At 40.9% G+C, this 23,360-nt stretch overlaps 1 protein-coding gene and 1 long non-coding RNA gene across 5 annotated transcripts in view; one reads left to right on the plus strand and one right to left on the minus strand.

Moving 5' to 3' along the window:
- LOC146647665 (contactin-associated protein-like 4) overlaps positions 1-23,360 on the plus strand; it is a 127,328-nt gene that overhangs the window by 90,130 nt on the left and 13,838 nt on the right. For all 4 annotated transcript variants that reach the window (XM_085389356.1, XM_085389357.1, XM_085389359.1 and 1 more), the window contains 8 exons: positions 53-172; positions 3,763-3,963; positions 5,306-5,468; positions 6,882-7,009; positions 7,711-7,881; positions 10,975-11,193; positions 15,964-16,203; positions 18,084-18,308. In XM_085389356.1, coding sequence (XP_085245482.1) covers positions 53-172; positions 3,763-3,963; positions 5,306-5,468; positions 6,882-7,009; positions 7,711-7,881; positions 10,975-11,193; positions 15,964-16,203; positions 18,084-18,308 — 1,467 coding nt within the window. The remainder of the gene's footprint in view (positions 1-52; positions 173-3,762; positions 3,964-5,305; positions 5,469-6,881; positions 7,010-7,710; positions 7,882-10,974; positions 11,194-15,963; positions 16,204-18,083; positions 18,309-23,360) is intronic.
- The window catches only part of LOC146647666 (uncharacterized), a 302,194-nt gene that overhangs the window by 69,069 nt on the left and 209,765 nt on the right, over positions 1-23,360 (minus strand). The gene's annotated exons all lie outside the window — the stretch shown is intronic.

The raw sequence follows: 23,360 nt of genomic DNA on the forward strand, positions 1-23,360 counted from the left end.
GCTCCCATGGGCCAGCATGTTGACGTTGTTGATCTCATTATTTTCCTTCCAGCTGTGTATGAACAGTCCTGTGAGGCATACAAACACAATGGCAACACATCGGGACATTTTTATATCGACGTGGACGGCAGCGGACCAATCAAACCGCAGCTGGTCTACTGCAACATGACAGGTGACACAACCACACTTACAGACCCCTTTACTACCATCAACAGTCAACATTTGCTTGTATTAACATTTACATAATTGCACATAAATAATGACACTCAACTGTTTTTAATGCACCTTATGCACCCCCTTGCCTTTTTTCTGATGTTTGTATTATTTCTGTTATGATACTACAGAACTTTTTCTTGTTCATTATTATATAGATATTCCAGTCAGTCTCTATCAGCACTTTTTCTGTCTAGACTCCTAGACTCTTCTCTATCCATCTATTGATATGGTTTAAATAACTTTAATTTAATTCCATGCTTTTTATTTTACAGAAAAACTTATTTAGTGATTTTTAGTGTAGAAGAAGGTGGAAACTGAACATTACAAACATATACAGCAAACAGCCAAGCTAGAATAGATGTTCACATTCATCTATATTAGCATTTGAGAAGTCAGACTCAAGTGCCGTGAGTGGGGTTTTGGCTTTCAGTGGGGCTGGGATTCCTCGTAACAGACACTGACTGCAGTTCCTAGTGTGAGATATATACAGGGAGTGCAGAATTATTAGGCAAGTTGTATTTTTGAGGAATAATTTTATTATTGAACAACAACCATGTTCTCAATGAACCCAAAAAACTCATTAATATCAAAGCTGAATGTGTTTGGAAGTAGTTTTTAGTTTGTTTTTAGTTTTAGCTATTTTAGGGGGATATCTGTGTGTGCAGGTGACTATTACTGTGCATAATTATTAGGCAACTTAACCTCTGGGTGGTCTTGGGTCGATTTGTGCCATTTTTCATTGTTCGTATACACGCCATTTGCACTGTGTTGAACGGAATATAGCCAACTTTTCCAAAAAAAAGTCTGGTTACATATATTTCAAAATTCCAGTCTGACTCCCTTAAATTAGCTTCAGTGGCTGAGCTACAGATAAACTTACACTATTGGTCCTAGTGGTCGATTTGTGCCCCATTGAAACCCATTATAAACGCTATTTCCCATTCCACGGTCATTACAACCAAATAATGGGCCATCTTCCGAATGTTGGTGGTACTCGGGAGTCCGGGCCTTGGAATTGTATCTTTTGGGAAATATTTGATTTCTTTATTTTTTGGGGCTAAAAAAACAGTGCGGCCATGTGACGAAACCGGGATATAAAGGGTTAAAATCCGCGAAATGTAATTAAAACTTGATATGAATATTTCAAGGAGAAGTAGGTCTAAAAGATTGGCTAATTTAAAGTGGAAAAAAATATTAATATATAGATATTTTATGGCACTTTTCATGGCGTGGTCGATTTGTGGCTCTAAGCCCAATAGTGTATGCATTTTTCTAGGACCCCCCAGAGGTTAACAAAAAACAAATATATACCCATTTCAATTATTTATTTTTACCAGTGAAACCAATATAACATCTCCACATTCACAAATATACATCTCTGACATTCAAAAACAAAACAAAAACAAATCAGCGACCAATATAGCCACCTTTCTTTGCAAGGACACTCAAAAGCCTGCCATCCATGGATTCTGTCAGTGTTTTGATCTGTTCACCATCAACATTGCGTGCAGCAGCAACCACAGCCTCCCAGACACTGTTCAGAGAGGTGTACTGTTTTCCCTCCTTGTAAATCTCACATTTGATGATGGACCACAGGTTCTCAATGGGGTTCAGATCAGGTGAACAAGGAGGCCATGTCATTAGTTTTTCTTCTTTTATACCCTTTCCTGCCAGCCACGCTGTGGACGCGTGTGATGGAGCATTGTCCTGCATGAAAATCATGTTTTTCTTGAAGGATGCAGACTTCTTCCTGTACCACTGCTTGAAGAAGGTGTCTTCCAGAAACTGGCAGTAGGACTGGGAGTTGAGCTTGACTCCATCCTCAACCCGAAAAGGCCCCACAAGCTCATCTTTGATGATACCAGCCCAAACCAGTACGCCACCTCCACCTTGCTGGCGTCTGAGTCGGACTGGAGCTCTCTGCCCTTTACCAATCCAGCCACGGGCCCATCCATCTGGCCCATCAAGACTCACTCTCATTTCATCAGTCCATAAAACCTTAGAAAAATCAGTCTTGAGATATTTCTTGGCCCAGTCTTGACGTTTCAGCTTGTGTGTCTTGTTCAGTGGTGGTCGTCTTTCAGCCTTTCTTACCTTGGCCATGTCTCTGAGTATTGCACACCTTGTGCTTTTGGGCACTCCAGTGATGTTGCAGCTCTGAAATATGGCCAAACTGGTGGCAAGTGGCATCTTGGCAGCTGCACGCTTGACTTTTCTCAGTTCATGGGCAGTTATTTTGCGCCTTGGTTTTTCCACACGCTTCTTGCGACCCTGTTGACTATTTTGAATGAAACGCTTGATTGTTCGATGATCACGCTTCAGAAGCTTTGCAATTTTGAGACTGCTGCATCCCTCTGCAAGATATCTCACTATTTTTGACTTTTCTGAGCCTGTCAAGTCCTTCTTTTGACCCATTTTGCCAAAGGAAAGGACGTTGCCTAATAATTATGCACACCTGATATAGGGTGTTGATGTCATTAGACCACAGCCCTTCTCATTACAGAGATGCACATCACCTAATATGCTTAATTGGTAGTAAGCTTTCGAGCCTATACAGCTTGGAGTAAGACAACATGCATGAAGAGGATGATGTGGACAAAATACTCATTTGCCTAATAATTCTGCACTCCCTGTAGATATATGGTGAAGAGGGAGCTGAGTGTAAAAGCAAAGCTCTTAATTTACCGGTCGATCTACGTCCCTACCCTCACCTATGGCCACGAGCTGTGGGTAGTGACTGAAAGAGCGAGATTGCGGATACAAGCGGCGGAAATGAGCTTCCTCCGAAGGGTGGCTGGCCTCTCCCTTAGAGATAGGGTGAGAAGTTTAGCCATCCGGGAGGGGCTCAGAGTAGAGCCGCTGCTCCTCCACATCAGAAGGAGCCAGCTGAGGTGGTTCGGGCATCTGACAAGGATGCCTCCTGGGCACCTATTGGGTGAGGTGTTCCGGGCATGTCCCACTGGGAGGAGGCCCCGGGGCAGACCCAGGACACGCTGGAGAGATTATATCTCTCGGCTGGCCTGGGAACGCCTTGGTGTTCCCCCGGATAAGCTGGAGGAGGTGGCTGGGGAGAGGGAGGTCTGGGCTTCTCTGCTCTGGCTGCTGCCCCCGCGACCCGGCCCCGGATAAAGCGGATGAAGGATGGTTTTGGTTTTTGTACTGTTTCTAGACTTTTGTTACTTTCTTTGTGAGAAAGTTTCTTTGTGCTTTAGTCTAGTGCCTTTTTTCATCTCGTCTCTGTGATTCTCCATTTAGTTACTTCCTTATTTTTTCTTATTTGTTATCAACTTAATTATTTTAAGCTACGCCTTGTTAACCTGGTGTTTCTACTGTGCCCGACCTCAGCTTGTTCTTTTTTGATTCATACTGTGTCCCTGTTGTTTATGTCTTTTGGATTACCTTGGTTAAATAAAGCTTGTTTTAAAAAAGCCACTCTTTGAACCTAAAAGAGGAGAAGAAATGGAGGAAAAAGTTTCCTTTATTTTAATTCTCTTTCACCTTGTGGTGTAATTGGCATCAATCATGCCTGCATATCTCTGTCTGCAGAGGAGAACACATGGATGGTGATCCAGCACAACAACACAGAACTGACCAGACTCCGACCATTTACAGGCGTAAACCAGTATTCAATCCACTTTGACTACTCGTCTGAGGAAGAGCAGCTGTTGGCCGTTATTAAGCAGTCGGAGCACTGTGAACAGGAACTGTCTTATCACTGCAAAATGTCCCGTCTCCTCAACACCCCAGGTGAGACCCCTGTTTAAAAGAAAACAAACCCAAAAGCAATGCAACTGCTCAGCTGATGAAACGAGAAGAAGTACAAAAATGTGAACGTGTGCTGACTTTGCCTTTTTAGATTTGTTTACCACCAAGAGCAAAAAATGATTTACTCACAGAAAATGACAGCAAAGCAAATAATCATCTTTAGGATAGTAAAATATTCAAGCAGTGACTCACTGAATCAATTTTTTTAAGTTATAAGAGGCATATATCATTTTGTACAAAAACAAAGCTCTCAAGAAAGCAATCAAACACCCAGCGGCTCCACACGTCTTCCCCGCTCCACTAGAGAAAACAAAATGATTGCTATGCTCATTGCTGCAAACTTAATCAGCATCAGGATTTTCTTCCTGTTTACCAGTGAGTCAGACTAATGGATTGTGTTTACATGTCTCCTTCTTTTAGATTCGAGAATTAAGCCCAATTATTTTGTCTGCGTTTTTCTTTTCGATGTTTTTTCACGGTCCTGCAACTCTTTAATTGACCCAAACACAGCCATTTAGACTGAGCTAAACTACAAAGAACACCCTTTATATCTAACTGGAAACCATTCATGTTTGTCAGCCAACATTTATCTTTAATCCTCTTGGTAACCAAGCAGCATACAGAGAAAAAGTGCAGTGGAGCACTGCGTGCTTAGTATTAGCTCCTTTGGTACTCATTATGCATTTATAATCCTCTGTCCATCGCCTGTCTGGGGGCAGGGAAGACATCTAGCTAGAAAACACTGTTCAGGGAAAACGGGGCATGAAATGAGGAAAGAGAACTGCAAGAATTAAGTGAGTGGTGGTGTTGTGTTATGTCCCTCTGGCATTTAGTTAAAAGTTTTGTTGTAAGTGACTTACAATAAAAAGGTCACTCTCTACATCAGCATCGCAAGATAAGAGCAGTACGTGATGTGAGAGCGACAGTGAGCAAGCTTATCTAGGTAGTATTTATGTACACGGTATAGTGGAGAGAAGTCTTAATAAGATGTATTTTTTTAAAAAGAAATGAATACAGTTTTTTTGTATTACACGCATATTAGACAAGTTTAATGACCTCAAGCACACAGAAAACACACAATTTAGATTAGGTGATTTCACTTTTGCTGTATTTTTTTCTCATTTTAGACTTGGCAGGTTTCTACTACTAATGTATAGGTTACTGCATGTCTGACTGTAATTTAGGTTGCACACATTTAGGAAATTTAAATATTTGCAGCTTCAGCTTTTCATAGCACAATATCCCCTCAAGATAAAACTCGGATTTATGAAGATGACTTATCAGAAGTTGTTCACGTTGGTTTTGGTGTACATTTGTGTTTCAGAGGGCTCTCCACTCAGCTGGTGGTTCGGTGGACCGGGTGCAGGTCGAGTTCAGACTTATTGGGGTGGAGCTCAACCGGGCAGCCAGCAGTGTGCCTGCGGTCTGCAGGGCGACTGTGTCGATCTACAACACTACTGCAACTGTGATGCTGACCGCATGGAGTGGTACTGACCTTAATGAATACACACATTTTTCTCTACATATGCATCTACTATGAGCCGTCATTTTTAGCTAATGTGAAGTGAATATCATCAAAAAAAAAAAAAAAAAAAAAAGAAGTGAATATCAGTGATGCCAGGCCTTATTCCACGGTCCAGTAAGCACTGTGTAATAATTACACAGGAAAAATGAAAAACACAAATAAATCCAAGAGAATAACAAAAGACCATGATACTGTATATGCATTTGTTTACAAAAAATACAGAGGCCACCCTCTTCTCTTAGAGTGCCCTTCTACGTCAGACAATAGCTCATATCAGTCTACTTCCTTTTTAATGGGCAAAGCAGTTGAGTGTGCTTAGATCTGTCAAATGCAACAAAAATTGTTCATTTATTTTAAATGACAGTAAAAATTTTACAGAAATTATTTTATTAGAAAATAGAAAACTGATTTAAAAAAGTAACAACTCTTTATTCGCCAAAAAGAAACATCTGTTTCTGCTCCTGGTGAATATATGTGGTTAAAAATTAGTGGAGGAAAAAAAGGTCCATTGACAACTGAAAAGCAGCCATAAAGCATTCTGTCTGCAACAAGATGAGTGGTGAAAATGAAAAAAGTCAAAGACAGCTTGGCTGAAGTAAGTAATTACAGGAAATACACACACAGTGCATGTCTCCAACTTTAACCTCTTATTCAGGATATGAAACATGATTGACTTGCCCCGCCTGACTTGTAACTTTGGTGGTTTAGCAAACACTAAATCAGCTGGGATAAATGGAGCAGAGGAAGAAACAAAAACGGCTCTAACCTTTCCTCCTGTTGTAACCAATCCTGCCATGCTTCACTTCCTTCCATCATTTCCCAGTCCAAGCTGTTTGTGCAAATCTAACTCTATTTTTACCGACCGGAGCTGTTACTTCTGCCCCTCAATATTTCATCAGATTCCCAAAGTGCTGTCTTTGCTTTTCCACTCTGAGTCCCAGATGTATTTCTTTACTCAAATTTCTAGAGGAAGCAGGATAACCAGCAGATTATCCAAAGTGCAGGAAGCAAAATGTGAGCATAAATGGACAGGGGATTTCTTCATTTGGGGCTAGCTGTTAGGATAACTGCCAAGGATAAAGTTTTGACTGGCAGGAGGGCTATAAATTGGTTTTGAAATAAATAGGTCCCCAAGAGATTGCACCTACACTCTGCAATGTTTGCGTCAGACCGTCACATCATGTAATCTTATTGCAAGAGAGATGTAACATTAAAACACACAAACCAATAAATCTATAAATAAATACTAAGTGAATGTAGATTACGGTTTGTCATCCTGTATTTGTTTATTGTCTTCACACCTTTTCTATTACATTAATCCTGATTTTTCTACTTTGCCCCTCATGTTTTGTTCATATGCATTTTTTTTCTCCAGGACTGAAGACTCAGGCCTGCTCACCCATAAGGAGAGCCTACCTGTCAGGTCTCTGGTGTTGGGTGACATACAGAGGCCAGGATCAGAGGCTGTGTACAGGGTGGGACCACTGCAGTGTCACGGCGATCGTAAGACCCCCTATGGGTTTTGGTTACCCATTTACCTACATTTAATTTATGAAAACTCATATTACTTTGTCTTTATTCTCTCATTTTATCATCAATCATTTCGATTGAAGAGATTGTTTAATTTAGGGCAGCTGTGCCATAAACCTTATCAGGTGATCTGATAAATTTGTTAAGCACCGCTTACTTGGCGGATACTAAAATTAAACATGGCCAACATTTCAAAAGATAAGGTCTTTTTATGAGGGCCAGCCAGTCTGAAGAAAGATGGCTTTAAAGGTAGGGAGCTAATCAGGTTGTTTCGGGTAAATAAGGAGGATGTACTGAGGGGCTGCATTCTACAGAGCTTATTTTTAATCATGGATCATGCAAAGCTAGTCTAGATGGGAGATACTGTCCATGGTTTAGGATTAAGCTGGAGCATGTTACAGAAAAGCTTAGTGATAACTGTGTTAACTCACATTCTTTTACCTTTATATGATGTCAAACTCAGTTTAAGTATTGTTTCAATAACAGTGCAGTGAAATTGAACATCATTCTCTCTTTGCACTATTAAAATGTTCTCTGGTGTTCTTAAATTACATGTTCCAGTTCAAATGTGAGATTTACAATTAGCTTAAGATAGTTTAACAGGTTGGTTTGTTTCTTTTGATGTGACTTCTGAATGCTGAAGGTGACTTTTGTTTATTTATATATTGTTTTAGGGAATTTTTGGAATGCTGCGTTTTTCGACAAGGAGACATCGTACCTCCACTTTCCTACTTTCCACGGAGAGCTGAGCGCAGATATCTCCTTCCTGTTTAAAACCATGGCCTCCTCCGGTGTATTTCTGGAAAACCTGGGCATCAAAGACTTCATCCGGATTGAACTGAGCTGTGAGTAAGAGCTGGAGGCTAAACACAGAGTCCAAATCAAACACAGATAAAAGGAGTGGAGTTTTCTTTTTTTTTTACAGTATGAAAGCACAAGTTTTTATTTTTATGTATCAAAATATTTGCGTGCCATAGTTCTAAATCTTTTATTTCTATTTGTGGATCTTACCAAATGCTCGTGTCCTCGTTATTTTTCTGTGTTAGGAGCAAAGTGTTTGAAATAGTCTGTGGGTCCTACAGAAGAGGGTGACAACATTGAACTCTTCATTCTTGTTTAGTTTTTTCATCAAAAGACTGATTTCTTTAGCATTTTCTTTCGGTGCTGCTTTTGTGTTTCCAGTATTTTATTATGCTTTAAGCTGCATTATTTGTTATTTTATGATCAAATTTTCTTCCCCCACAGGCCGCAGTTGAATGCATTTCACAGTCGTACACCTACACCGATGATAAATGCCAACCCACGGCACTGCATTCACCACACAACATAAATGTGAATAAGACTAAACCCGTAAAAGGGAACTCATAATTACCCCTGCAATTCTTTTTTGTTTTTTTTGTGCACCATTGCTTTTAATTTTACAGTTGTTTTATGAACTCTCGGGGGCATTTTCACCCTCACCCTCCATTAATTCTTGTCTCTTATGCAATGCACACATTTATGGTCACCACTGTTGGCCATTTATATTATGACAGTAATAACCAGCACAATATGATTTAGTTTATGGGTGCCATGGAATTGTTCCTTGGTGTTGGATGTATGCTTACCGCCTACCACAGATTGTGCAGCTATAGCTGTATTACTCAACAAGGTCTCCTTTTCTTTATACGATTATGGCTTTCAATGCGTGTGTCATTTGGACAGGCTTGAATCAGCTGTTAGACTAATCTGTAGGTACTTTTGGGGTTTCTTTAACCTCACGTGTAGAGCTTGTTGCCGACCTCATGTTGTGTATGCATTTTAAAGGAAGTTGTATAAGAAATGGGATTTAAGAGACACACGTAGAAATCTAATACGGGGTAGCTAACCAACAGCATCTCTCCTCGGGGAAATCATAGTCAGCGTGGTTGTTCCAGCTCTGAATACTGCTGCTCTGTTTCCAGCTGCCTCAGATCGCCTGGTTACACTGTAGCTGGAGATAGAGAACAATTTCTAAATGAGGTTACTGCAGGATGCTGGGACACTGCTTCATCTTGCTCTTGTGCTCCCATAGTGATACATCCTCACCTTCCACCAGTAAAACATGAAGAATGGTAGCTTGCTTCATCTGTGGTCTCCTAAATCATTACCCTTTGTTAGAGAGGACAAAAAGAACAGAGCAGAGTATCTGCAGAATTGTATTCAGCCAGTTGAGCACAGAGTCGCTGTCTGTGGTGCTGAAGAAGGGCTGCACCTCATGGTGCTGGTGCTGGTGCTGGCTCTGGTCCTGAGTCATGACTCCGGATCTCTGAGGAAAACTCAGATCCTCCTTAAAAGCAGCAGTATCACAAAAAACACCTGCAAAATGCTACAACGTTTGCACTTGAAGGTTTCATTTTTCTACATTTAATTCTGGTATAAAATGAACAATATCTCTCTGCATGCTGTAAGTGCTGTGTTATGTTTGGGATTTTGTAATTCACAGTAGAATGCAATGAATCTGATTTACTGATTTACTGGACTTATTTTATAGAAGGATTTTTTTTTTTTTTTACTTTGGTAATTTGCAATAATCACGGAGGTCTTAACACCTTAAACGGCTTCATTCATTATTCATGGCAGCTCCTAAATCCCAAAGTGAATATTGTTGTTGTCTTGCTATACAGCTCAAGTTTCTTGCAGCATGCCTCAGGTTTCTGCCCCCCAAAATGTCCTTTGCTTCAGTGCTTTTGCCGTAACAAGCACTCCAGAGTGTGCTGCAGCAAGACACCCACCTCTGGTCAGTCCTAAAACAAAACAAAAAAAAGCAGTAACACATAATGAGGAGCCTGATGTGGAAAATACAGCAGGACTATAAATCGTAATACATAAAAGACGTTTTAAAGCTTACTTGCATAATCAGCCACAAACCATTGACAGGTGAAGTGAATTACTTCTGATCAGCGTGATTAATACGACATCCTGCTGGGACACCATGTCCTGGTATTTGACACCTGTTCAGATCATTATTTAAAAGTATCACTGGCTGAACTTAAGTCTAAGAAGCACAGCAGGAAATCTGAAAGAGCCTGACTTGCCCTAACAATCCTGTTGTTTAACTCTGTTTGTTTCTTTTCATGGTGCTCTCAACAATCAGATGGTGGTCTATTTCTTCCAGGTATTCAGTACACAACCTGAATTAGCTTTCTCTTGTTTGTTATCCTGTGAGAACTGTTCCCAGTTTGCTTCTTTAGGAGCTTTGTTGGCTTTGGTGTTTGTTGTTTTTGTTGTGGGGGAGTAATTAAACTTCATTCCGTAGAGCTCTGCTTCCCTGATGTCTTCTTGTTTTGTTTTCAGACACTCGAGTCAAACCTGCTTGTTAAAACTCCCATCTCTATTCCCACTCTTGCCATTGGCAGGTTTTAGACTGACTGTTGGAGCTCTGTGGAAACATGCAGCTACGTGTAAGGATTGATTATAGCTGCACTTGGCAAGGGAACACCTGTGTTGTCAAAATAAATAGAGGTTTCAACAGAGATGTAGAATTCCCATTAATTGAGTCGCAGTGAATGTTCATTGTTTGCATAAATTAAATGCTGATGTTGGGTCTGCCACGTCGTGTCTTTACAAGAAGCGATGACTGAAATCTTCAGTCTTTTCTCGACAGCAGCAACAGCAGTGAAGAGACATTGCCTGAAACAAAAGTTGAACTCATTATTTTCAGACTTTTTTTTTTTTTTTTAAGATTATAAACTAGAAATGGGTTATTTTAAGCATAAGAAATTGCTTCACTGCTACAGCTAAGAAACTGCATGATCTTAATGATTACTGTGGTCATGATTATTATCAATTTATTGACAGTGCTTAGCCAGAGAGCAGAATAACTTAATATGTTGTCTAATTAAACCATTTCCTATGAAACAATATAAATTTTTATACTACCCCTTTGCCTCACATGCTATCCATTCTCCTTTGTCAAGCCTCCACTCAGGTGGTTTTCTCCTTTGATGTTGGTAACGGCCCGTTGGAGGTTCGTGTCGAGTCGAGCTTCCCACTGAATGACAACCGGTGGCATCGAGTCCGAGCCGAGCGGAACGTCAAGGAAGCGTCGCTTCGACTGGATGAACTTCCTGTCGCCACACAGGAGGCGCCAGCTGACGGACACTTCCACCTGCAGCTCAACAGCCAGCTGTTCATAGGTGAGTAGCGATCCAATATTCAGATCCTCAAGAAGTAAGAATATTTCATGTAACTTGTAGATTTATGTCTGAAGTATAAACATGACTCTTTCTTTGTGTAAATTTTCTCCTCATTAGTCTTAGTTCTGGATGATTCAAGGCCATTTCTTCCAGGATCTCAGTGTTCTCTGTAACTGTCAGCTTTATAATTATAGAAATTTTAGTCAAATTAGTCTTTTTTGTGCCTTTCAGGGGTTAAAGAAAAAGGTTCCCATTAGACAGGATTCTATGAAACATTGACAAGTTCAGTGCTTGTTTATTGAGGCTTTTGGAACTGAACAGTTAATAAATTCAGGAGCCATCTGGATTCAGTCATTTGGGAGTAGACTGCTATCAGATGTCTCAGGTCATGTTTATTTACCACGTATCACAGATGAGTCAAAGAAAAGAAAAAGAAAATGAATTAAAGAGCACCCTAATTAAAAGGTGAAAACTGCTACGTTTGCAGTGATTTCTCACTCAAATGCACAGAAAACCCTGAATATGTTGAATGAAATTACAAAAAGTGTTACATTTTTGTGAAAACTTGAAGTCAACATTGTTTCCTTGCAGTTTTATACTTCACTGCCATAGCACATTACTGCAAAAGTCTTTATTAAAGACGCATAATGCTTGGGCTGGATCCATCCTTAAAAAAAAGCTTCATATTGCTAGTGATCAGAAACTGGGAGAAGGGTAAACAAAAAAAAAAGGGAGCAGAGCAACCAATATTAAACAAAATCAATATGCCGGACAGTATGCTTTAAATATTATTTGTCTAGAAACCCATAAATGTGGGAAGGAAGTTGTTCAGCAACACCAACAAAAATCTGACTATGAAAGAGAAGTCATGTGTCTTAACAGAAGTCGGGAAACATGAGTAGTGTTAGATTTGACACTGATAATCTTGCTGGAAAGATTGGAGTCATACTGCTGTATCGTCTCAGAATAAAAAGTAAACAAAACAATATTTTCTCAGCAATCAATCCAGGTGCTTATTTTCAGCATCTGCAGACACAATGCATGAGTCTGATTTGTGTGTAGATGTTATAGATGGTATAAAGCAGTTTTCTTAAAGTGGTTTTATGTAGGATGTCAAACATTGTGCAGCAGTAACTTAATCTGCTGCTGTTGCTGCTGAACCCTGTGTTTGTTCAGCTGTACTGGATATAAAAGGTGCAGCATCTGCACATTTATTCTTTGGGTCTTCTACTACATCGTCACTCACAGTGCTACAGCATAAACTAGTGACATCTAAAAGACAATAAAATTAGGAGGTCCTGTCTCCTGAAACGTGCTGGAAAAGGAAGAGAAATATTCTATAGCTATGTAAGTGCTAAACTGTTATTGACTAAATGCCAGCTCTATCGAGTATCAGTCTGCTGAGGCGATGGTTTTGACCACTGAATATGCATTCATCAGGGAGCAGTGGCATAATAAAGAGTGTGGTGCACAAATTCTTAATAAACAAATGAATCTGAAGTTATTTGTGAGAAGTTTGTGCAAATCAACAACCAGCTCACTAAAATTCTTTAACTTCAAACTTTATCAATACTTCAGCCCTCGTTATCTCAACTTCATCGCTTCATTCCATTGAAATTATTTGTTTGACCTCAGAGTCTGTTTGTAGCTCTGCAGGGACAAAAAATCCAACAAAAAACTGAAAATCCATTGTGTATTATCGGGTTTTATCATTGTGTAAATATTATGCATGTCACTTCATATCAGTAAACGCGCACTGGAAGGAAAACAAACTACCAAACACTGATGAGATTGGATGAAGGCAGCAGCTGCAGCAGCAGGGAGATTGAGGTGAATATTGATTTGCTCAGTGTGCTTAGCCGATAATCCACTCTGAATAGCCAGCGGGTCGCCACCGGCAGCCTAAAGCCGTGTATGTTTACCTCCAAATTATCAGGAAAGTACACTGCACTAAGTATGAAGGAGTGTTTGAATGAAAACGTGTTGGTGTCATTTCACAAGGTGATTTTATTTATTTATTTTTTATATTTGATGAACAGGCATGAAGAATTTCCACCCATATTCTTCAAAATCTGTAAACGACTGTATAATAACTATTCGTATCAGCTCAGAAATTGTGTAAGCATTAGCCACAACGATGCTGTACTCACTCCTGTGTACAGCTTTTTAATAAATCATAATCCTGCCACGTCCCTATAGTTTGGATTTATAATGCTTTTGTGCCTTTTGAATAAATCAAGTCTCATCAGGTGCACCGCACAGATGTATTAGCCCATCTACTTAGCTATGATTTAATAAGACACAGAGTTGTCTTCTTTAAATTCATACCCATAATTCCATGAACAGTGTATTTATGAGCCTTAATTATTCCTTGCACTGCTTTATAAGGCAGCAAATTACATTGTTTCGATTAATAGCCCATGTTATTGCCTCCTGTCAGCCATAGGATTGCTTTTCCATTTTTCTTTATTGCCGTTTGTTGGTGTAAAATAGTTGCGCACAGCAGTTTCAAGTGAAAGATTTTTCCATTCATTCCAAGGAACATTTCACATCACTTGTTGTATTGCCTGCTTTGAATAGATAAGCTATAGTTTATTGGTGCGCTGTGTCCGTAAATTTGTGTTTTGCTTGCTGCGAGTGGTGCCGTGACCAGGATCTGTATATCTGTTTTGCTTAATAGAAAATTTAGTGTATCTCAGTTTGATTTGCTGAAATATTACCCCACAATTAAATCGTCTTTATATTTGTTAACCTGACAGTATGAATTTGGGACCTTCCTGCCCTTAAACACAAATTTGTGCAGAAGCAAAAACAGTGGAAAAGCAACACGTGTATACAAGTTGAAGCAGCTTCAATAAGATGCTTCATACAGTATGAGATTTGCCAGTACAATATGAAGGATCGTATCAGCTGATATGGGTTGGAATAAAGATCCAGTTATTACATTAATCAAAAAAAGTCATGCATTCTATATGGATCCAGTTGATATGATGCAGAAATGAAAGCTTTGTTAAGGGTTTGAACTGCGTAGAAGACTGACATTCATTTAGCATCACTGCTAATGTGATATGAAGCCAAAGTCCAATGATTAAGTAAAAAAAAAAAAGCACTGTAATAAATATTTAGAGCCTTGCAAATGTATTGCGTGTCTCTGGCCTTGTCTGTATTGCATCAGTGTATTTATTTTATAAGCCTGACATCATTCACATAAAGCTTACTGTGCTACAGCGTTTGAATTCATCCTCACTACATTTCCTGAGCCAGCAGCTTGAGGGATCTTTGTAGTTTGAGCCACCTACACAACCTTTGATGATTGCTTTGATCCCACTAATTCTTTCCCACTTACTCCCCAGTGGTCACATACTGTTTGCTTCAGCTGCAGCATGTACTCGCCACTATGATCTTGTGAAAAGAGCACAATCGTTATTTTATATTCTTACTGATGATGCTTGCGTTTATCTCCATCTGTCTTTTTTAGCTCCACAAGTCATTCACTAATCATTCATTGAGGAATGATCTCACCAAGCATCGCCTTCAGTTTCTGTTAGGGTCCAAATTCTGATGGTTTTGCTTTTCAGACACGTGTTTTCATTATCATGTGTAGTTTCTTGTTACCTTTGAATTACCCAAAACATGCTTGAAACAACATTCATAATTTTAATTACATGCTCTTACATTTCTCATTAAAAAAATATGTTTCTCATTCTGTAAAATTTTCTCTCCAAATCATTGCTTTATCTCTGATGTTCGCCAGGAAATATATTCAGCCCTTTATACTAGTATCAGTATAATGTATCACTGTCAACACAGAGATTAAGTATTTTAGTAAATCATTTAGAGTAACTGTCATTTTGAAAAGCTTTCAGGGAATATTTACCTCTGCACTCGTGTTGCTTTGGCTAAACTGCCTGTTTCAACCATATACAGTTTGTTGGCTTACATCAGAGGAGAGAGAGGAGTCTAGCAGAGCTCTGATTTATTGGTGTGAAAAGCTCCTGCTGCTAAACAATAGGAAGCTGTCAGCTTTGAACACGCAGAGCAAAGCTTTGCCTCGTCTGTGCTCTGAGGACAATAACGATTGAGCCCCGATCTTTGCAGAAGTGGGAGGTTGTCGGGTTTGAACTCTGGCTGTGCCATCACGTTTGAAAGGATGGGATGCGTGTTTGCAAAAGTGGACATGCATTTTTGATTTTTCTCCACTGTTTGTGTGCAAGTAAGGTAAGTGTGGAAAGAATGAGCAACGCAAAGTCTAGTATAGGGAAGAAAATCTGCCTTCCTGCTCCCCCCCTACAAATTCAGACATACAACCAGACACTGGTTCAGACAGTAATTCATCAAGGCTGCCAAACACACAGTCAGCAGCTGGAAGGATGTTATAGAGACAGACTGATGAAAGTTATACCTTTAAATCAGCCTTCCACCTACAGCTTGTTGCCTCATTGTGTTTTCATCATTGTGTCATTTCATAGAAATAGTGTTGACAGTTTGAAGCCTCTGGGGAAGCAGAGGCGACATGTGGATCTGCTACAGATGACAGGAGGAGGAGAAATAAAAAACATACAGGCTTGTCAGCACACTTAGAATAAAACAAAGCCTGAGCCTGAAAGAAAACAGACACAGAAATCGATGTTGCATCATTGTTCTTGGGGAGCACGCTTTGGCCTTAATTGCTTGTGATATCAGCAATATAACCATTTCAACCCCTCAGGAAGATCTCTACACAGAAGGGTGGAAAGTAAAGATAATGGCGCTTAACTTTTGTGATTTCAGGAGGCACAGCATCCAGGCAGAAGGGCTTCCGCGGCTGTATCCGCTCTCTGCAGCTGAACGGCGTCACTCTGGACCTGGAGGAGAGGGCGAAGATAACACCAGGCGTTCAACCCGGCTGCCCGGGTCACTGCAGCAGCTACGGCTCGCTCTGCCAGAACCATGGCCGCTGTGTGGAGAGAGCTAATGGCTTCCACTGTGACTGTAACCTGTCAGCGTACACCGGAGTCTTCTGCCAAACAGGTACACACACAGTGTAGCGAGAGTCATACTTTAAAAATGTCTGGATGCTGTAAAGATGTCGTTTAGCTGAAGGAGCTCATTGTCACAGGCGCCAACAAATATCCTCAAATTATTTCACTTGCAACGTTGTCAAATACCTATAAAGAAGTACGTGGTAGAAATCCTTGAAGTTCTTAGTGTAGTGGAGTGGAAGAGAGCGAGTATGTCTCACAGATGATGCAAAAATACAAAAGAAGCAGTACTGTAGGGAGATCTGCCAACGATTGGTTGTTGAGTTACATGGTGTAAACTAGAAAACTGGCACATCTTGGAATTTTTTACAGAAGTTCTGTTAAAAAGTTCATCAACAGGGAAGTTTTCAAAATAAATAAATAAATAAAAGTAACATCAACAAGTCAGACAACAGGAAGTGACAGGAAGCGTTTACATTCTGTTGACAAAATTCTCAAAAGCTGAAGCCATTAAAAGGTCGTGTTTTCTTCTGAACTGAGCAACATTAATGGTTCCACCTGTCTTGACGTCGCTATAGGAGACCTGTTATAAACACATGCTGCACAGAGCCACTTAATGTGTCTGACATCTTTCCTCGGCTTTACATTTAATTTCATAAGCTCTTATATCCTACAAGCCAAGGTTAAAGCTGTGGTTATGTGTCAGCTTGTGGTTGCTGCTGGAGGAGTCCTCGAGCCCGAGAATCAACTCTGTGTTTACATCCCTGTGAAGTCAGGTAGAACATACTGACATTCAAAGTTTTCTATTTTTGTAAAGTGAACTATAATAGGACGAATTATCATAATAATGAAACTCAAAATAAATGGATATGGTAATAAAAATAAATACGAATATTCAGAGTGGATGTTAAGGTTAAGGTATTCATCTATATTGTTTCACAGAATCGTTTTTCTGCAGTTGACACTCGTTAAAAAGTACTCAAAGTATTTTGGTTTGATGTAAATTCATTGCATTAATGATGCATCTTCACATTGAACTCTATGTCTGGGCACAAACATTTCACTGAGTTCAGCTGGTTAAGAGGACTCTCCACCCCTCTTTCATTCCCGCTGCTGGCACCTACTCTCTTCAGCCTGCTGATGTCCCACAAGTGTGTTTAATTGCTTTGATTCATTAGTTGAATAGAGAACAGATACAACTGTATTTAAAGTTGAAGCCAAACTTTAGGTGATTAGTATTTGTTTTTCTTCCTGCTCCAGTATTTTTTCAGAACATTCTTGTGGTGTTAAAAACTATTTAGGCTATGTGAAATCGTTAACTTAAAGAGTTTTTGAATAACCAGTAGCAACTGAATATTGAAACTGAGAGGCAACCTTAGATATGTGAATTGTACATTTTGTCATTTCTATCAGAGGAAAAACAACACAGGATCTATTTAATCCAATGATCTGCTCATGTACATGCAAATGTGTGCAAACGTCTTGAGCCATCCCTCACTTCTCGCTTGCAATGAGCCAGACATTTTTGTAGTTTTTTTTTAAGTGTTCATGATCAGAGGTTCTCCAGACTTTCTAAAAATCTTTCAAAGTTCTTCTTTGGACATTGGCTGCTTTTTAACTTTTTTTTAGTCCAGTCCTTATATATATAATTTTTTGTTTGTTTGTTTCTTTTGGTACTTCACACTAACCTACGAATCATACAGGCATAAATAAAAGGCAGCTAGCTCAAGAGCTTAATCAGTGCTGTGTCTAAACATAGCAGCTTAGCAGAGAACCTATTTTAAATTGTATCTTGTATAATTTGTTCCCACTTTTTTAGTTGAATCTATGAAAAATGTCAGCGATAACATGGCTAAAAAAAAGATAATAACAATAATAATAATAGAGGTAGGTAGGTGCTATAACCTTTCTGTGGCCGCTTTCTTCCAGAGGTGTCAGCCAGCTTCAAGTCAGGAACATCTGTCAGCTACACCTTCAAGGAGCCCTACGAGATGAGCAGGAACAGCAGCGCTCTGCCATCCTCCATCTACTCTGACATGACGCTCAGAGGAGAAAACGTCTCCCTGAGCTTCAGGACGAACCAGAGTCCAGCTCTGCTGCTCTACGTCAGCTCCTACTACAGAGAATACCTGGCTGTGCTCATCAATAAACATGGTGAGGAGAACACCTGTCTTACAGTAAGACAAAACTTTTAATTTTTCAAAAGTTTTTATACCTGATGACAAATTTAAGAGGGCTTCTGTTTGCATTTCTTCTTCTCCATGTTCAGTTTGGTCTCTCTCCTCTTCGTCCTTCAGACTTGAGGTTGAATGTCTTCTGTTATTTATGAACCAACTGTTTCACCCTCTAAATATCTTTCTGTAATTCTTTCCTGTTAATGATCCATCTTTTCCTTCAGTATGGATTAGAGATGGACCGATCCGATATTACGTATCGGTATCGGTCCGATACTGACCTAAATTACTGGATCGGATATCGGAGAAAAATAAAAAATGTAATCCGATCCATTAAATATCACGAAAGCACCTCACAAAACTTGCAACACGCCGTAACTCACCTCAGAACGTTAGCACGTGGAGCAGTATGCATCACGTGATAGAGCGGCTGTGGCATGCGGGACCTGTCGGTGGTCTGGATAGCATGTGGAGCTTCGCTAGCAACCCGGCATTTCATCTCCGACAAAGTTATCCCCGAGAGAAGTAAAGCAAGTGTGTAAGTCCATCTCTGAATGTTTGTAAAGCATTCCTGCGTTAAGCTTACCAAACGATATATGGAGCGACTGCCTCTTCTTGCTGCTACTTCAATCATGAAACTGCTTAATGATCAGCTGATCGGCTTTTCTGTCGCGAGTCCGTCTCTCTGGTTTGTTTTTGGCCCACTTTGCACCAGAAAGAGGAAACCAGCGGCTGAACAACAGAAGCACGTTTAAGCTTGATCAGCTGTTGTTAGAATGTATTTAATATTACTTTCTACTCGAGGATCTTTTTCTACGTAGCTGACGCTGGTAACTGTGCAGGGGCGGATCTAGCAAAGTTTAGCCAGGGGGGCCGATAGGGCATTAACAAGGAAAAGGGGGCACAAAGACATACTTTTCTTTCTTATTCTCATTTAAAATGTCTAGCTTTTAATAAATAATTATCCGAATCTTACACCCAAAGTTTTAATCTGATGTAAAATGAATAGAAGTCAATTACTGTATATAGTGACTATTAAGTCTAATATATATACCCTAGTAAGCTATAGTACTTTTTCCTTTGGGAAGGTACCATCTGTGCAGTCTGCAATTCTGTTGAAGAAAGATGTTGAATCTATTTAATATTTCTTGAAAAATAATTGATTTCTGTGCATTTTTTTTTCACACTGCATCAAATTAAGGTTGATTACGTTGATTAAGCATCATGAGGTGGAGCGTGAGGGGTGGTTCCCTATTTTTAATTTATTTATTTTTGTTGTTGCTGGGAGTTGGAACCCTATTAGTTAGGTTGCTTAATATTTACGCTAAGTACTCTTTAAAATACCAGAATAGGGAGGATGGTGTAGGTTTAAGTTTATTAGATTGATCAGTATTGCTGAACTATGAAACATTTTTTTTGCATACAGGTATAACAGAATAGCTTTAGTGTAGTTGTTGTTTTAAACTTGAGTATGAACTTATACAAAATGCAGCAAGATATTTAAAAAACAGTTTTGTTGATTAAAAAACACTATATCGGATTCATATCGGTATCGGCAGATATCCAAATTTATATACATATATATACACACATATATATATATATATATATATATATATATACACACACACACACATATATATATACATACACACATATATACATACACACATATATACATACACACATATATACATACACACATATATATATATATATATATATATATATATATATATATATATATATATATATACACACATATATATATAACGGAGTTGCAGCAAGGTGCGACAAATAAGGTGCCTAAGAAATACAGCAAGCTGTCCATACCTGAGGCCTTGGAAACTGCCAAGCAAAGACTCTCAGCCTTGGCCAGCCGCTTGAGGAGGTACACCAGAGAGATAGAAGGCAGGAGAATAAACCAGCTGTTCTCCACAGAACCAGCAAAGGTGTACTCTCAGTGGCAAGGGAACAATAAGAGAACAGCACCACCAAGGCTGGAGACGGAGCAATACTGGAAGAGCATATGGGAGAAGGACGCAACCCATAACGGCAATGCTCAGTGGCTAGAGGATCTGAGGGCAGACCACAGCGACCTCCCTGAACAGGGTCCCGTAACCATCACAGTGGCAGATATCCAAGAAAGGGTCTCCAGTATGAAGAGTTGGACAGCACCAGGGCCCGACATGGTTCACGCCTACTGGCTGAAGAAGCTGACTGCAGTCCACGAGCGTCTGGCAGCACAAATGAACCAGCTGCTAGTTAACGAGAGACACCCGGAATGGCTAACTGAAGGCCGGACGGTCCTGATCCCCAAGGACCCCAAGAAGGGACCGGTCCCCTCCAACTACCAACCAATAACCTGCCTCAGTACTACATGGAAGCTCCTGTCAGGCATCATATCGGCTAAGATGAACAGGCACATGGGTCAATACATGAGCGGGACACAGAAAGGAATTGGCAAGAATACCAGAGGCGCAAAACACCAGCTACTGGTAGACAGAACAATCAGCCGAGACTGCAAGACCAGACTGACCAACCTGTGCACTGCCTGGATTGATTACAAGAAGGCCTATGACTCAATGCCCCACAGCTGGATACTGGAATGCCTAGAATTGTACAAGATCAATGGGACCCTAAGAGCCTTCATCAGGAACTCAATGGGGATGTGGCGTACAACACTAGAGGCCAACTCCAAGCCCATAGCACAAGTCACCATCAAGTGCGGGATCTACCAAGGAGATGCTCTGTCCCCACTGCTGTTCTGCATAGGCCTGAACCCCCTCAGTGAGATCATTAACAAGACTGGCTACGGATACCGACTACGGAACGGAGCAGTTGTCAGCCACCTCCTGTACATGGATGACATCAAGCTGTATGCCAAGAGTGAACGAGACATCGCTTCACTGATCCACACTACCAGGCTATACAGCAATGACATTGGAATGTCGTTCGGACTGGAGAAGTGTAGTCGGATGGTATCAAAGAGAGGGAAGGTAGTCAGAACTGAGGGGATTGAACTACCAGAAGGCAACATTGCAGACATAGAGGACAGTTACAAGTACTTGGGGATCCCGCAGGCAAATGGGAACCATGAAGAGGCCGCTAGAAAGGCTGCAACCACCAAGTACCTGCAGAGGGTCAGGCAAGTCCTGAGGAGTCAGCTGAATGGTAAGAACAAGATCCGGGCCATCAACACGTACGCCCTGCCCGTGATCAGGTACCCTGCTGGGGTAATAGGCTGGCCAAAGGAGGAGATAGAAGCCACTGACATAAAGACAAGAAAGCTCCTTGCCATGCATGGAGGGTTTCACCCCAAGTCCAGCACCCTGAGGCTGTACGCTAAGCGGAAGGAAGGGGGCCGGGGACTGGTGAGTGTCAGCACCACAGTCCAGGATGAGACAAGGAACATCCAAGAATACATTGGGAAGATGGCCCCAACTGACCGAGTGCTCAGTGAATACCTCAGGCAGCAGAAACCCAAGAAAGAGGAGGGAAACGAGGAACCATCATGGAAGGACAGGCCCCTGCACGGTATGTACCACCGGCAGATAGAGGAGGTGGCTGATATCCAGAAATCCTACCAGTGGCTGGACAAAGCTGGACTGAAAGACAGCACAGAGGCACTAATCATGGCAGCACAAGAACAAGCTCTGAGTACAAGATCCATAGAGGCTGGGGTCTATCACACCAGGCAAGACCCCAGGTGCAGGCTGTGTAAAGATGCCCCAGAGACAATCCAGCACATAACAGCAGGGTGCAAGATGCTAGCAGGCAAGGCATACATGGAACGCCATAACCAAGTGGCCGGCATAGTGTACAGGAACATCTGTGCCGAGTATAACCTGGAAGTCCCGAGGTCAAAATGGGAGATGCCCCCAAGGGTGGTGGAGAATGACCGAGCTAAGATCCTGTGGGACTTCCAGATACAGACGGACAAAATGGTGGTGGCTAACCAACCGGACATAGTGGTGGTAGACAAACAGAAGAAGACGGCCGTAGTGATCGATGTAGCGGTTCCGAATGACAGCAATATCAGGAAGAAGGAACACGAGAAGCTGGAGAAATACCAAGGGCTCAGAGAAGAGCTCGAGAGGATGTGGAGGGTGAAGGTAACGGTGGTCCCCGTGGTAATCGGAGCACTAGGTGCGTTGACTCCCAAGCTAGGCGAGTGGCTCCAGCAGATCCCGGGAATAACATCGGAGATCTCTGTCCAGAAGAGCGCAGTCCTGGGAACAGCTAAGATACTGCGTAGGACCCTCAAGCTCCCAGGCCTCTGGTAGAGGACCCGAGCTTGAAGGATAAACCGCCCGCAGGGGCGTGCTGGGTGTTTTTTTATCAAAGTTCTCCTCACCTCTCAGTCTTTCCCCTTTCCCGTCATCTTTTCCACATATCAGGCTCTGCCCTCTCCTGCTTCTCTCAGTCTTCTCCTCCTCTTCTACTTAGCAGCTTCAGAAGATCTATAAGAATCTGTCAGATCTATCCTCTCTCTGGATCCCTGTCTACTCTACTACTGTCTACTCTCCTGCCTTTTAACACGTCCAGCTGTTTTGTCTTTGAAAAAGTGCTGCAGGAATAAGAGTTTGGATGATGAATGGCATTTTCAGCATCCAGCAATAAAATTGGCACTATGCTGCTTGGTTAGCTATAAATGTTTGTTTTTTTTCTGCTGTTAATGCCCTGTTGTCTGTCGGCTTTCTCTGAGTTATTAAGGCCTCATGCTGACCGGGGAGTTGACAGGTAAATGTGCTTAAACGTGTCCAGTGAAATCCTTAAGAGCTCTCTCTTGTTCTGCTTATTTCCTTTGCTGCACTTGAACATTCTTCAGCCAAAATGAGAGATATTCATTGTTAATCACTTAAGTCTTGCTTTCAAGAACTTATGCATAAACCACGTTATCAGAGATGGCAGCTACGGGAATGAGCTTTAATACATCAAGTAATTATTCCCTTTTGGTAAATACACCTAATTAAAAGATGAACACAGTGAATCATGATTATGAAGTGTTTCTTATGGGATTATTTATAAT

Source organism: Rhamphochromis longiceps, linkage group LG18 (assembly GCF_057381845.1).
Source record: "Rhamphochromis longiceps isolate RC_006_pf linkage group LG18, R_longiceps_female_GT1.1, whole genome shotgun sequence".
Lineage (NCBI taxonomy): Eukaryota > Metazoa > Chordata > Actinopteri > Cichliformes > Cichlidae > Rhamphochromis > Rhamphochromis longiceps.